General features: G+C 51.8%; 1 protein-coding gene across 2 annotated transcripts in view; it reads right to left on the bottom strand.

Annotated features, from left to right (window-relative positions):
- tmem117 (transmembrane protein 117) overlaps positions 1–11,326 on the bottom strand; it is a 410,204-nt gene extending 398,878 nt beyond the window's left edge. The window contains exon 1 of one of the 2 annotated variants that reach the window (XM_038780445.1): positions 10,947–11,326. In XM_038780445.1, coding sequence (XP_038636373.1) covers positions 10,947–10,989 — 43 coding nt within the window. In that variant the 5' untranslated portion in view covers positions 10,990–11,326. The remainder of the gene's footprint in view (positions 1–10,946) is intronic. The other variant, XM_038780448.1, reaches the window with a different exon arrangement.
- Positions 11,327–16,431: the final 5,105 nt, after the last annotated feature.

Here is a 16,431-nt window from a genome sequence, read left to right as displayed (position 1 = left end):
AAGAGGCACACTCCGGCATGGCAGTCCTTGCCACGTTTTTGGCAGCATAGGAACGTGGGCTGAGAGGGTGCTCCATTCACTGCCTCTAGGCTCTCTTCGCCAGCTGAGCTTTTCATTTGCCTCTTTCGATGCCCTTCCAAACTATCAGCCTCTAAATGTCACAGCCATCAGTGACTACCTTCCAGTTGTACGTATCGATGTCTGTTATTTTCATATCTCATTCGCAGGTGTCCTTATAGTGGAGGTATGTACGCCCAGGAGATCATGTGCAGTGGCTGATTCACCATACCAAAAGGTCTTTGGGTATACGGCTGTCACCACCTGACCAAGCCAGCACAGATGTTGTTGGTTTAGCAATGCATGTATGCTGATGGAGTTGGCATGCTCCAGGACCACCAAGCTGGTGACCTTGTCCTGCCTGGAGATGTCGAGGAAACATTGGAGACAGTGATTACAGGAAGCGTTCAGCCTTTTCTCCTGCCTACCTTATGTTGTCCAAGCTCTCAGCACAATAGAGGACACAGGCTTGCCGTGGGCAAAGCTTCAGGATGAATGCTTTGGCTAATGTCTAGATAACCTGCCTGAACCCATCAACCAGAGGAAACCTGTACGCCTGCAGCATCTGCTCAAATGTCTCCGTCAGCGGGAGGAGCAGTGTACCCGGGATGGATGCAGTTTGTTGTTCTCAGTCAGGTTGCTGTTGTCCCACACTCTCTTCCTCAGTTTGGACATAACAGCTGCAGCTTTTATGAAGCATGTTGATTTCAGCATGAAGGGTGATTGTGGAGCCTACATATGTGAAGCTATCAACAACCTCCAACATCACATTGTCAATGCTGATAGGTGGTGGGATGGTAACATCCTGCCTTCCTGATGCTGATAGTTACATTAAAACTCTTTAGAGGCCTGAGAGAGTCTGCCCACTTGCTGCTGAAGGTGTTCCTCGGTATGGAATGCAAATGTGGTATCATCAGCATAGAACAACTCTGCCGAGGACACCTTTGTCTTGGATCTTTTGTGAGCAAGGCTGAGCGGTTTTCTGTCAGTTCTGGTATGTAAATAGACACCCTCTGTAGTTGTTTTTTAAAATAATTTTTATTAAGGTTTTCACAAAATATAAACAACAAAACAATATTAACAGAATAACCATTGTAAAAACCCAAGATCAACACCCACCCCCCTACAAAAGCAACTACTAAATCGAAAACAAAAAAAGCAAACATCAGACAGGAAAGAGATAACACCCGCCACATCCCACAAACCCATGTACACACTTCTCCTTCCCACCAAACCCAATCCCACCCCCCCCTTCCCCCCGGGTTGCTGCTGCTGCCGGCCTACTTCCCTACCGTTCCGCCAGGAAGTCCAGGAAAGGCTGCCACCGCCTACAGAACCCCTGTACTGATCCCCTCAGGGCGTTTCACCTTCTCCAATTTGATGAACCCCGCCATATCATTGATCCAGGCCTCCACGCTTGGGGGCCTCGCATCCTTCCATTGAAGTAAGATCCTCGCCGGGCTACTAGGGACGCAAAGGCCAGAACACTGGCCTCTTTTGCCTCCTGTACTCCCGGCTGCACTGCAACACCAAAAATTGCGAGTCCCCAGCCTGGCTTGACCCTGGGTCCCACCACCCTCGACACCGTCCTTGCTACCCCCTTCCAAAATTCCCCCAGCGCTGGGCATGCCCAAAACATATGGGCGTGGTTCGCAGGGCTCCCAGAGCACCTAGCACACCTGTACTCGCCTCCGAAAAACCTACTCATCCTCGTCCCGGTCATATGAGCCCTATGCAACACCTTGAACTGTATGAGGCTAAGCCTCGCACAGGAAGAGGAGGAATTCACCCTTTCCAGGGCATCCGCCCACGTCCCCTCCTCACCCAGCTCCTCTTCCCATTTACCCTTCAGCTCCTCCACCGAGGACTCGTCTACCTCCTGGATTACGCGGTATATGTCCGAAATCCACCCTCATCCAACCCACACCCCCGAGAGCACCCTGCCCCGTATCCCACGTGGGGGCATCAAGGGGAACCCCTCCACCTGCCGCCTGGCAAACGCCCTAACCTGCATGTACCTAAACATGTTCCCCGGGGGGGAGCCCAAACTTCCCCTCGAACTCCCCCAGGCTGGCGACACTCCCATCCACAAACAGGTCCCTCAACCTCCTAATACTTACCCTGTGCCAGCCCAGAAATCCGCCATCGATGCTCCCTGGAACAAACCGGTGGTTCCCCCGTATCGGGAACTCCATCGAGCCCCCCACCTCCCCCCATGCCGTGTCCATTGCCCCCAAATTTTGAGGGTAGCCGCCACCACCGGGCTCATGGTATACCTCGTTGGAGGGAGCGGCAACGGCGCCGTTACCAGCGCCTCCAGGCTCGTGCCCACACAGGACGCCATCTCCATCCTCTTCCATGCTGCCCCAGCGGTGCCAGAGAGGCCCGGCCAACCACGCCAACATGTTCTGGTCTTGCCCCAGACTTGTGGAGTACTGGACAGCCTTCTTCGAGGCTATGTCCAAAGTGGTGGGGGTGAGGGTGGAGCCATGCCCGATAGTGGCGGTCTTCGGGGTTTCAGACCAGCCAGATCTATTCCTGGGGAGGAGGGCAGACGCCCTTGCCTTTGCCTCCCTGATTGCCCGCCGTAGAATCCTGTTTGGCTGGCGGTCAGCAGCACCACCCAGAGCTGCAGACTGGCTGTCCGACCTCTCGGAATCTCTCCAAATGGAGAAAATCAAATTCGCCATCCGAGGGTCGGACGACGGCTTCCACAGAACGTGGGAGCCATTCATGCAACTGTTCCGGGACCTGTTTGTGGCCAACGTACATGAGGAAGAATAGTTGGGTGGCCAAGAACCAGGGGAAAATGGACGGGAATCGGGGGAAGGTAGCCGGGGGGAGGGGGGGGGGGGGGGGGGGGGGGGGATACGGGCCCGGTATGGGGGTTTGATGGCAAGCCAAGGCCCAAAACCAAACTATAAATAAATGCCTATAAACATGTGCCTCGGCCATATTGGGGAATGTAAAATATGTATGCTGGCTAAAGGGGGCGGCCACAATTATTGTTATGAAGATGCTTACCTGTAAATATTCATGTTAAATTTTTGTGTTTTCCTTTTTTTTTCTCTCTCTCTAATAACTTGTAATTTGTCATATATATAAAATATGAAAACTCAATAAAAAAACATTTATAAAGTTCCATGCTGCCCCTTCCCCGTCCATTACTCACTTACGCACCATCGCTGCATTGGCAGCCCAATAGTTCCCACAGAGGTTGGGCAGCGCCAGCCCCCCCCCCTATCCCTGCCCCATTCCAAGAACACCCTTCTCACCCTCGGAGTCCCATGCGCCCACACAAATCCCGTAATACTCCTGTTAACTCTCCTAAAAAAGGCCTTCGGGATAAGGATTGGAAGGCATTGGAACAGGAACAAAAACCTCGGGAGCACCGTCATCTTGACGGACTGCACCCTACCCGCCAGTGACAGCGGTAACATATCCCGCCTTTTGAACTCCTCCTCCATTTGCTCCACCAACCTTGTGAGGTTGAGCTTGTGCAGGGCCCCCCAGCTCCCAGTCACCTGGACTCCTAGGTAGCTGAAGCTCTTCCCTGCCTGCTTCAGTGGGAGCCTACCAATACCCTCCTCCTGATCCCCCAGGTGCACCACGAACAACTCGCTCTTGCCCAGGTTGAGCTTATACCCAGAGAAACCCCCGAATTCGCTGAGAATCCTCATCACCTGTCTCGTCCCCGGGTACAGCCGAAAGTACTCCAACCTCCTCCTATTCGTGGCTACACTCGCCATCGGGGCCTCATAAAGCAACCTCACCCAATGGACAAACCCCTCCCCAAACCCAAACCTTTCCAACACCTCCCACAGATACCCCAACTCAACCCTATCAAAGGCCTTCTCCGCATCTAATGCCACCACTATCTCCGCCTCCCCTTCCACAGCCGGCATCATAATGACATTGAGGAGCCTTCGTATGTTGGTATTTAACTGCCTTCCCTTCACAAACCCCGTCTGGTCCTCGTGAATGACCCCCGGCACACAATCCTCTATTCTTGTGGCTAAGATCTTTGCCAGCAGCTTGGCGTCTACATTTAGCAGCGAGATCGGCCTTAATGACCCACACTGCAGAGGGTCCTTGTCCCGCTTAAGGATCAAGGAAATCAGCGCCCATGACATAGTTGGGGGCAAAGCCCCCCCTCCCTTGCCTCGTTAAAGGTCCGGACCAACAGGGGGCCCAACAGGTCCGCATACATTTTATAAAATTTGGCCGGAAACCCATTCTGCCCCGGCGCCTTCCCCGACTGCATGCTCCCTATACCTTTAACCAGCTCCTCCAGCTCAATCGGCGCCCCCAGTCCCTCCACCTGCCCCTCCTCCACCTTCGGAAATCGCAGCTTGTCCAAGAAGCGCCCCATTCCCCCCCACTCCACTGGGGGTTCAGACCGGTACAGTTCCCCATAAAAGTCCCTAAAGACCCCATTAACGTCTACCCCCCCTCCGCACCACCTTCCCAACTCTATCCTTCACTCCCCCAATCTCCCTGGCCGCGTCTCGCTTTCGGAGCTGGTGTGCCAGCATCCTGCTCGCCTTCTCCCCATATTCATACACCTCCCCCTGTGCTTTCCTCCACTGAGCTTCCGCCTTTCTGGTGGTCAGTAGATCGAACCTGGCCTGAAGGCTACGCCACTCCCCCAGCAATCCCTCCTCCGGAGCCTCCGCATATCTCCTATCCACCCTCACCATCTCCCCTACCAATCTCTCCCTCTCCCTCTGCTCCGCCCTCTCCCTATGGGTTCGGATGGAAATCAACTCCCCTCTAATCACCGCCTTCAATGCCTCCCAGACCGTCCCCACTCGGACCTCCCCGTTATTGTTGGCATCAAGGTACCTCTTAATACACCCCCGAACCCTCCCGGCCACCTCCTCGTCTGCCAGCAGCCCACCTCCAAGCGCCAGAGCAGACGCTGGTCCCTCTCCTTCCCCCAGCCCGAGGTCCACCCAGTGCGGGGCATGATCCGAAATGGCAATGGCAGAGTATTCAGCATCCTCCACCCTCGAAACCGGCCCCCTGCTCAGGACAAAAAAAATCAATCCTAGAATAGGCCTTATGCACGTGGGAGAAAAATGAGTATTCCCTGGCCCTTGGCCTCGCAAACCTCCAGGGATCCACCCCTCCCATCTGATCCATAAACCCCCTCAACACCTTAGCCGCCGCCGGCCTCCTACCCATCCGGGACCGGGATCGATCCAATGGGGAATCTAGCACCGTGATGAAGTCCCCCCCCCCCCCCCCCCCCCCCCCCCCCCCCCCCCCCCCCCCCCCCCCCCCCCCCCCCCCCCCCCCCCCCCATGATCAGGCCCCCCACCTCCAAGTCCGGAATGCGGCCCAACATGCGCCGCATAAACCCCGCATCGTCCCAGTTTGGGGCGTATATATTCACCAACACCACCCGCTCCCCCTGCAGCTTACCACTCACCATCACATACCTCACGCCACTGTCAGCCACCACATTTAACGGCTCAAACGACGCCCTCTTTCCCACCAGGATCGACAACCCCCGATCCCCCGATTCTTCTCATCCAGCCCTGAATGAAATACTTGGCCCACCCACCCCTTCCTCAGCTGAACCTGGTCCGCCACCTTCAGGTGTGTCTCTTGGAGCATGGCCACATCCGCCTTCAGCCCCTTCAAGTGCGCAAACACCCGGGCCCGCTTGACCGGCCCGTTCAGCCCCCTCACATTCCAGGTTATCAGCCGGATCAGAGGGCTCCCTGCCCCCCTCCCCTGCCGATTAGCCATAACCCATCCCCTGCCCGCCACTGGCCAGAGTCCCCCACGGCGGCAACTCCCCCCCCCCCCCCCCAGCACCCCCTGCATACTCCAGCTCCTTCCTGGCCATTTCAGCAGCAACCCTGTCTGTCTCCCCCCCCCCCCCCCCCAGGCTAGGACCCCTCCTAGCTGCGCCCCTCCCTCCGCAGCACTCCCGTGAGCCAGCTAACTTCTGCTGATCCCGGCGACTCCCGCCACACCTCCGACCCCTCCCCACGTGGGACTACTCCTCCTCCTTCGTGCCCATCAACTGGCCCTCCTCCCCTCCCCCCCCCCCCGCTCTTGCGCGGGAAAATAACAACCAGCAAAGGCCCGCGCTTCTCAGCCCCGACCCCGCCCCCCATCATCCAGCAGCGCGGGAAACCAGAGAAAATCCCGCGCTTTCGCCCTGCCCAACCCCGCACTCTCAGTTTACCTCCCTGCCCGAACCCGTCCACCAGACCCATACAAAAAGACATAAAGACATCGCCCCACCCACTCTAAAGCCAACACACATCCTGCATTAAACAGAGAACCCCCCCTCCAGAGAAAAAATTAAACACAGTTACATTTTCATACAAAACCCCCATCCTTGACCCTCAGTTTGAGTCCAGTTTCTCGGCCTGCACAAAGGCCCACGCCTCCTCAGGGGACTCAAAATAATCGTGACGGTCCATGTAGGTGACCCACAGACGCGCCGGCTGCAACATGCCAAACTTCACACTCCGTCTGTGGAGCACCGCCTTCGTCTGGTTGAACCCAGCCCTCCGCTTAGCCACCTCCGCACTCCAGTCCTGGAAGATCCGCACCTCCGTGTTCTGCCACTTGCTGCTCCACTCCCTCTTGGCCCCCTGGAGCAGGCACTCCCGGTCAACCAACCGGTGGAACTGCACCAACACCGCCCGCAGCGGCTCATTCGGCTTCAGCCAACTAGCCAGTATTCTGTGGGCCCCCTCCAACTCCAGGGGCCCCTGGAAGGACCCAGTTCCCATCACCGAGTTCAGCAAAATGACCACATAGGCCGCCAGGTCCGACCCCTCCAGCCCCTCTGTGAAGCCCAGGATCCGTAAATTCTTCCGCCTCGACCGGTTGTCCAGCTCATCGAACCGCTCCTGCCACTTTTTATGGAGCGCCTCGTGCATCTCCACCTTCCTCGCGACGGCCACGGCCTCATCCTCCCTTTCGGAGGCCTGCTGCTGCAGCTCCCAGATTGCGGCCCCCTGGGCTGTCTGAGTCTCCATCAGCTCTCTGGTGGTAGCCTTCAGCGACTCCAGCAGCTCCACCTTAAGCTCCTGGAAGCAGCGCAGAAGTGTCGCCTACTACTCCTGCGCCCACTGCCTCAACTCCTCGAGGGCTCCACCGGCCGCCATTTTGTTTCCCTTCCCCCGCTTTTCCAGGGGCGCTGCCACTGCTTTTCTGCTCACCCGACTCCTGGTCCAGAATATAGAACCCTGGGGATCTACTGCAGACCCCTTCCCATGTCGGGAATCGTCGTAAAATCTCCGTTGAGGGCCCTGAAAAGAGCCCCAAAGTCCGTTTCTAGCGGGAGCTGCCGAACGTGCGGCTTAGCTCCGCATAGCCGCAACCAGAAGTCCACACCCTCTGTAGTTGACCTGAAGGCATCTGACAGTAACAAAGAGAAGAATATGCCAAAGAATGTCAGTGCCAGAACGCAATTGTTTGACTTTGTTGTGGATCTCAAAAGGTTCCTATTGCTCCATCATAGCTGACATTACCACCAGAGCTGACCTTTCCCGTCATAGCTGAGCTTTCCCACTTTAGCTGACCTTTCCATCATAGCTGAGCTTTCCCACTTTAGCTGACCTTTCCCATCATAGCTGACCTTTCCCGCTAATAGCTGACCTTTCCCGCTAATAGCTGACCTTTCCTGCCTTAGCTGATCTGACCATCGTAGCTGACATTGGCACCTTAGCTGACCATTCCCATCTTTAGTTGAACTTTCCCGATAGAGCTGACCTTTATTGCCTTAGCTGACCTTGCCACCTTAGCTGACCTTTCTCCCTTAGTTGATGTTTCCCATCATAGCTGACATTTCCTGCCATAGCTGACCTTTCCCGCCGTAGCTGAACTTTTCGGTCTCAGTTCACCATACCCATCATAGCTTTTTTTTAAATATAAATTTAGAGTACCCAATTCATATTTTCCAATTAAGGGGCAATTTAGCATGGCCAATCCACGTAGCCTGCACATCTTTGGGTTGTGGGGGCGAAACCCACGCAAACACGGGGAGAATGTGTAAACTCCACACGGACAGTGACCCAGAGCCGGGATCGAATCTGGGACCTCGGCGCCGTGAGGCAGCAGTGCTAACCCACTGCGCCACCGTGCTGCCCTCTACTCATCATAGCTGATCGTTCTCATTAAATTGTCATGGAAACGGGAGATCGCATTAAGCAGCTTCTACAGGCAGCCAATTTTCTCCAGCAGATTAAATAGACCGCCTCTGTTCACATGGTCAAATGCCTTGGTGAAATCGATGAAGGCACTTTATGGGGGCCTCCTTTGTTCACAACATTTCTCTGATAGCCGCTGGCCTGAGATGATCCTGTCAATTATAGATCTTCCAATTCAGAAACCACCCCAGGATTCAGGATAGATGCAGTCTGCCAGTGTCTACAGTCTGACAAGGGCAATACCAGCAAATACTTTCCCCACAATATTCAGTGGAGAGATGCAGCAATAGTTGTTATCATCACTGAGGTCACTTGTGTTTTTGTACAAGATCACAGTCTTTGCATCACAGATATCCTGGGGCACGGCTGCCCTTTCCTCCAAAGACACACAGAAGTTTGTGCAGATCCTGTAGATTTCCCATGCTTGATGAGTTCAGGCAAAATGCATTAGTACCTGCAACCTTGCCCATAGCAAGTGAGTCAATAGCTTTGCTGAACTTCTGCACTGTGGGTTCGATATCCAGCTCTGCCATGACAGACAGGCTTTCTATAGTTTCTAGAGCTCCTGTAGGGTAGGTCTTTCTAGGTTGACGGTATTCTCCTTAGAAAAAAGCTCAAGGTTATGTTCCACCCATCTCTCCAACTGTTTCCTGCGATTAGTAATGGCCCCCCCCTGTCTTTGATTGCATTGGAACCCTTTTCTTTGCTGATGGACATGTTGCCTTTTTTTGATCCCTTTACTTAGATCCCTTTACTTTGATCCCTTGACTTTGACCCTAGCATTCCCCGTGTCAAAAGACATTTTGATATTCTGGTTAAGTTGTGATCAATTGTCATTGGCACACCACCTAGCAGACTTATAATGTAAGGGTAGCTTTCAGAGCAAGTACAACAGACATCTAACTTCCATCTTCCAAAGTTTCCTACTGTTGATAACTGCCTTAGCCCCCCCCCCCCCCCCCCCCCCCCCCCCCGACACACCCAGTGCTCTCTCTCTCTCTCAACCAGAGTGATCAACCATTCCAGATTTTTCCGGGAATGTCCCAGAATTTGGCTTTCTGCACTGCTTCCCAGGTCTGAGCTTCCCAGTATGCCATTTGCTCTAGAAGATCCCGCTGAAATCTGAAAATTTAGTGTCTGCGAATCCTCACTGTGTTATTCCACAAATGCAGATCGGAGCTCACACAGCCATGAGTACCTGCCAGCACCCTCTTCTGAGAGTTATTCAGCTTTGGCATGTGGGTAGTTTGGGTGAAGGGGTATTCAGCAGTTGTCAGGGGGTTGGGGGTCGGAGCCGGCAGCGGCGATCTCAGGCCCTATTCAGAGCAAAGCTGGCTACAAAGCTAATGTCAAGCAGCAGAGCCACAGGCAGCACGGTTGCACAGTGGTTAGCACTGATGCATCATGCCACTGAGGACTTGGGTTCGATCCCAGCCCTGGGTCACTGTCAGTGTGGAGTTTGCATATTCGCTCCGTGACTACGTGGGTTTCATCCTCACAACCCAACAGGTGTGCAGGGTAGGTGGATTGGCCACACTAAATTGTCCCTTAATTGGAAAAAAAAAGAAGAATTGGGCACTTTAAATTAAAACAAGCAGTAGAGTCCATCTCGGGCCTGAGTCCTGCCTCAAATCTGAATACCCTCCCCCGATTCCTACTGACCCAGCAGCCCCACTCCTCCTGTCGTCCGCGGTCCCTCTTAGCGAAGTGTGCCCTTTTTTTCTTCAGAATTGGACACCCTGCCCTCGATCTTCCACCTTGAGTGGTATCTAATTATCAGTTAATATAGTTCTGCATTCAAATATTTTTTTTAACAATGTTAAATGTATTATGCACAGCCAATCACTGGGCTGGTGAGATGCAAATTGCCACAAAATTCATCCTTTTTGTTTACCATGTGGTTGCAAAAATTAGAAATTCATAACCAGTGAAATAATCCCCTGTGAAAATCTAATGCGTGACTGCGTGGGTTTCACCCTCACAACCCATTATCACAAACATCAAACGCAAAGCTTACCAATGTTTTCTTTTCCCAAGTACTGTATTTTAACTTGCAAATTTGGTTTAAATTTAGAGTACCCAATTCTTTTTTTCCAATTAAGGGACAATTTAGCGTGGCCAATCCACCTCTTTGGGTTATGGGGGTGAGACCCATGCAGAAGTTGCTAATTTAACAAGAGATCAAGTGTAGTCTGCTTACAAATTGGGCCTGCAGTGATAAGCATTCCATAAATGAACATTTCCCATGATCATGCGCTTTTAGGGCAATTAGTATTACCTGTCCAAATACAATGATTGAACTGATAATTCCTGTAAAAGATCCTAGACTATTTCCTCTCTTTTTTGTCAATTAATCTGTGCCTTTTTTTAAAAAATAGATGGGCAATAATGTTCCACAGTTAAGCCTATTGAAATCTAAAATATGTCCAGATCATTCAATATACATTTTATTTCCAACAAAAGAGTTGTGCACTGTATTACAGGTGCTATAGTACACACCCAGACCGAGTATTCAGAACAATTGCTATATTAAGTAGAATTTGGCAAGGACATCTGCTAGCTTGCTACTTTGTGTTAGCCTGAGCCGGTAATAGTATTAGGGCCTATTTTACTTTAAGTCAAACATCCATCCAATTCAGGTTTATTAGCTAAATGCAATTTGTTTTGATTCAGATTTAAACCACGGGTTGTGATGGCCTGTGCCCTTACCTTTCATGTTCAAATTCCTGCATTTTTTGCTGTCCTGATTCATGTCCTGGCTTTACAAAGCTTTTCTTTTTTTCTCTTCTGTTGTCTCTGTGCTCTGGGCTGTGTCAGACTGGTGCATTTGTGGCAGTCACTGTGTAGTCACGCAGCCTTCTTTCCATTGGCCTCTTGTTTTAACCAGGATTTTGTTGTACGAAATCTCTGGGCTGAATCATTTGCTTCAGTCAAGCACTGAGCCTCTACTGTCCTTTTCGTTTTCCACACGCTCGATATTTAGATTATATTTCAGGAGCTATTTAATCACGCCAGCAGCTTGAAGGTTTGTCAGGTTTGTGAAGCCGCACTCTTCATCCCCACTTTAAATTAGTATTTATAGAAATTCCCTGAGCAGGTGAGGCTTGTGTTATTGCCGTACAGGGTAACTAAGCATCATTGCAAAAGGAAGGGCAGCTGCTCTTTTAGCTGATCAGTTAAAGCTGTGTTGTGACAAAATAATTATTTTTACATTTAAAGCACGTCCTAAACTAATCCTGCTCTGAAGTAGAAAATTATTTTAAATACCTTACAGCTTTAATATAAGGCTTTTTTGTAAAGGTTTATCTTGTGCGATTGATTTGCTGTATTTGACAGCTTTTGGGCAAAATTCTGTGATCCAAGGTGAGGATAGTAACATAAAGTTGTTGAAATTAGGCACAGAAGTAGGCCATTCAGCCCGTCGAGTCTGCGCCCCATTCAATATGATCATGGCTGATCCTCTATCTCAACGCCATACTCATGCAAATCATTTTTTAAAATATTTTAATTAAAATTTTCAACACTTTTACAACAATACACAACCCCCACCCCACCCCTTGGCACCCATCTCTGGTGGAACCCCTCATCCACCTCTCTCAGATCACATTTCACCTTCTCCAAATACAGGAACTCCTTTAGATTCCCCCAGCCATGCCAAAGGGAGAATCTGACCTGCTGTATATAGTTGCCAATATAACTCCGTGTATATATGTTCACTATCCACCATTGTAAGTGCAGTTGCACTATCCGACCACCAGGGGAGTCGCTCTGGGAGTGCGCGAGAGTTTGTACTGGGCTCCTCCCTTGGCTCTGCACAGGACTCCTCCCCCTGGGACCGATGTATAAAGATCAGTGCCTTAGAGCCAGCCTGCAGTTCATCTGAAGTTCAACGACGAATTCTGAAGCAGATAGGGTACGGGAGAAAAATGCAACGGGCCGCCCTGCTTGGTTTAAAGTGGCTGCTAGCGCTACCTCTGAGGCGTCGCTCTCAACCTGAAAGGGAGTGGATTCATCCACCGCCCGCATGGCTGCTTTGGCGATGTCGTCTCTGATGCAGCTGAAGGCCTGGCGCGCCTCAGCAGACAGGGGAAATAGTTTGGCCTTGAAGAGTGGGCGGGCTTTGTCCGCATATTGGGGGACCCACTGGGCGTAGTACAAAAAGAGCCCCAAGCACCGTTTGAGAACCTTGGGGCCATGGGGGAGGGGGAGTTCTAAGAGCATGCAGTCCGGGTCTGGGCCCAGGATTCCGTTCTCCACGACGTAGCTGAGGATGGCTAGTCTATTTGTGCGGAAGATGCATTTCTCCTTGTTATATGTAAGGTTTAATTTTTGGGCTGTCTGGAGAAAACGGTGGAGGTTGGCGTCGTGGTCCTGCTGGTCATGGCCGCAGATGGTAACATTATTCAGATACGGAAACGTGGCCCGCAGCCCGTACTGGTCTACCATTCGGTCCATTGCTCGTTGGAACACCGAAACCCCGTTAGTGACGCCGAAGGGAACCCGGAGGAAATGGAAGAGGCGGCCATCGGCCTCGAACGCCGTGCAGTGGCGGTCCTCCGGGCGGATTGGGAGCTGGTGGTATGCAGACTTCAGATCCACCGTGGAAAATACCCGATATTGGGCGATCTGGTTAACCATGTCTGCAATTCTGGGGAGGGGATACGCGTCTAGGAGCGTAAAGCGAGTGATGGTCTGGCTATAATCGACGACCATGCGGAATTTTTCCCCGGTCTTGACGACCACCACCTGGGCTCTCCAGGGACTGTTACTGGCCTCTATGATCCCCTCACTGAGCAGCCTTCGGACCTCCGTTCTGATAAATACCCTATCCTGCAGGCTGTACCGCTTGCTGCGGGTGGCTACCGGTTTGCAATCCGGGGTGAGGTTGGCGAAGAGAGGAGGCGGGGGGGCGATGCGCAGCGTGGCGAGGCTGCAGATAGTGAGTGGGGGCAGGGGCCCGCCGAAGCTGAGGGTGAGACTCTTGAGATTACATTGGAAATCCAAGCCTAAGAGGAGTGGCGCGCAGAGGTCGGGCAAGACATACAGTTTAAATTTGGAATAGCTAGCGCCTCGAATCGTTAGCGTTGCTGTAGTGTGGCCTTGGATTTGGATGGAATGGGAGCCCGAAGCGAGGGCGATAGTTTGGTTGATGGAATAAATAGGGAGGGAACAGCGTCTTACCAGCTCTGGGTGTATAAAGCTCTCTGTGCTACCGGAGTCGAAGAGGCACGACGTGTTGTACCCGTTGATCTGGACCTCCGTCATCGAATTTCTCAGATGCTTGGGGCGAGATTGGTCGAGGGTGACCGCGTTGAGTTGCGGGCCGCGTGGTGGGTGCCCGGGGGAGTCGAATTCTTCCAATCGGGCATCCTGTCGAGTAGATGCCGCTGCGTTCTGGCAAGCTTGATGCAGGAACACTACGCTGAGTTGCGGGCCATGGTGACTGCCCGGGGAGGTTGTACTCCTCCGATGAGCTGTTTGAGTCTGGAGATGCAGCTAGGGCCCGTGGATTGCACGTGGAGGGTGGTGATGAAGATGGCGTCCAAGATGGCGGCCCCCATGAATCGCACGTGGCCGGCCGCATGGTGGAGGTTTGCCAAGATGGCGGCCCCCATGGATCGCACATGGCGGGAGGGGGTGGAGCCTGAGCATAGGCCGCAGCATTTTGGGCCCCGCGGGCCTGCTGGTGCTGGGGGCAATGTTTTTGGACTGCTGGGGTGTTGAGGGCTGGGGCCCTTCTGCCGAGGCACACTCTAGCATAGTGGCCTTTCTTCCCGCAGCTGCTGCAGGTCACGGATCGGGCTGAGCAGTGCATTCTTTCGGGACTTGTGGGAGAAACCGGAGCACCCGGAGGAAACCCACCCAGACACAGGAGAATGTACAGACTCCGGACAGACAGTGACCCAGCTGGGAATCGAACCCGGGTCCCTAGTGCTGTGAAACAACAGTGCTAGCCAGTGTGCTACCATGTCGCCCTACTCAGACTGTGAGGCCTGGACAATTTGCCTGAACATTGGCGGTGTCAACACCATAGAGGCAGCAGCCAACAATCTAACACCCGTATGCTGGGTCTCAGCATTGGGCATATCGCCGTGACCAGAGGGTGTTTGTGTTGGTTGGGGAGATGTACTGAGCCCAGTTCAAGTTATGTTCCCGGCTTAGGTCTGGGGTCTGCCGTCCAGTGACCTCTGCTGTGGCCGGCAGTGCGTGTGTCGGGCAGGGTCCATTGAGACAAAATTGGCGCAGATCCTGTTTGGCTATCGGACTACACCACATATAATGACTGGCGTAGCACCAGCAGAATTTCTGATGGGCAAAGACTAAGGATCCGCCTTAACCTGTCATTTCCTAATATTGGCGGGAAGGTGGAGAGAAAACAGGATTTCCATTAAAAAGTGCCATGGTATGAAAACATATGGACCACCTTAAAGGCAGGGAGCCCATACCAGGACCAGCCCAACCAGATGAGTCAATTCTTCATCCCTTCTGCTCATCATCCAGTGGCCAAGGAGCAAGACTCCACAAGGGCCAGGATGCAGAGATGCGCGAAATGGAAGATTCTGGGTTAGACATGGAGACAGAAGCATCCGTAGTCTCAGATGATAGTTTGGCAGGGAGAGACTGCTGACAGCGCCCCCCAGATGGTCGTCGTGGAAGTGACGCTCCCCGACGCGTTACACACCCGACCCAGCCTCGCCATCGCTGGAAACACAGTCGTGGGCAAAGCGACAAAAGAGACCTCCTCCACTCTCAATATCAGAGGGACTTGCGGACTTCCGGGAAGGGAGGGGGGATGTAATAATCCTCACGAGACCCAAGGGGATGATCAATTGATCTCCCCATGGGCCCGTGAAATATGAGCTCCCACACTGGGGCAGAGGTCTAATAACGGGGCTCGATGAACCAGGCAGTTAAAAGCCACCCAGGATTGGAAATGGTACTTCGGATGGTCCCGGTTGGGACTGATGCACTGCCTGCTGCGGCCTTGTTTTTCTTGAACAGAATAAGCCTGCATGATTAAACCTTCTCAGGACACCTGTGAATATTATTGTCTTTATTCATCTCAGCAAGTTCTCCACTGTGGGGTTTGAAGAAGCATGTCCTGTTTGCTCAACTTGCCATTCGCCAGCGGTGAAATACAGACCCAGCTTCATTTTTTTTAAATTTAGAGTGCCCAATTAATATTTTCCAATTAAGAGGCAATTTAGCGTGGCCAATCCACCTAGCCTGCACATCTTTGGGTTGTTGGGGCGAAACCCACGCAAACACGGGGAGAATGTGCAAACTCCACACGGACAGTGACCCAGAGCGGATATGGAACCTGGGACCTCGGCGCCGTGAGACAGCAATGATAACCACTGCGCCACTGTGTTGACCTAGAATTAGCTTCATAACGGCAGTCGTGGGTTCTGTCTTCACCCCACATGATTCCTATTCCCAACCCGTCTCCAATGCTAATTGCTATGGAGCCATAAAATCCCAGCACTTTTTGGGGATACATCATTTAAATGCAAATTTCAACTTCCAACGGTGTTGTTACGCCCGGTTAACTGGAGTTTTGAAAATAACTAATAAGAGTTAACAAAACATAATTGTGATAAGCAATCCCTATCAGAATTGTTTTTCTAAATTCTATTCATTTTATGATCCAGTGCAAAGATTCTTCCAAAGCACCAAATTTAACACAGACATTAATGATGGTTATTCACATGTTTCTAAACAACATTGTATCTGCCCTGGGCTCTATAATGTCAGCAAATTCCTATTTGATTTTTGAAAACAGAATTTAGAGAAATGAGAGGGTATTTTAAAATAGCTTTTCTTCACACAGTTTTAAGAGCACATCCATATAAAGATCATTCTAAAACTATATAAAACATATTCAGGTAAAATCATACACTACGTTGTGTGACCTGATAAGTATTATTACAAGTAAGCTTTTGCTTTTTAAAAAAAAACAATAAACTTCAACATGTTTTTAAAGTTAAACTTTTTTTAAACATGGGCACAGTGCAGATTGGCACCAGGTGGCATGCTCACCTTTGGAAATAGTCAACCAATCAATGAACACCTCATCATTCTTAAGGATCATTATATTTCTCCTAGCCAATCAGGAATGGCTCGCATTCTTGCCTGAACCAGGTATCAAATCACAGAGCTCTTCATTCAACAATACAACAATCTGCAGCCTTCA

This window comes from Scyliorhinus canicula, chromosome 20, assembly GCF_902713615.1.
Source record: "Scyliorhinus canicula chromosome 20, sScyCan1.1, whole genome shotgun sequence".
In the NCBI taxonomy this organism is placed as follows: domain Eukaryota; kingdom Metazoa; phylum Chordata; class Chondrichthyes; order Carcharhiniformes; family Scyliorhinidae; genus Scyliorhinus; species Scyliorhinus canicula.
Note: the sequence above shows the minus strand (reverse complement) of the source record. Positions and strands in the feature narration are given on the sequence as shown.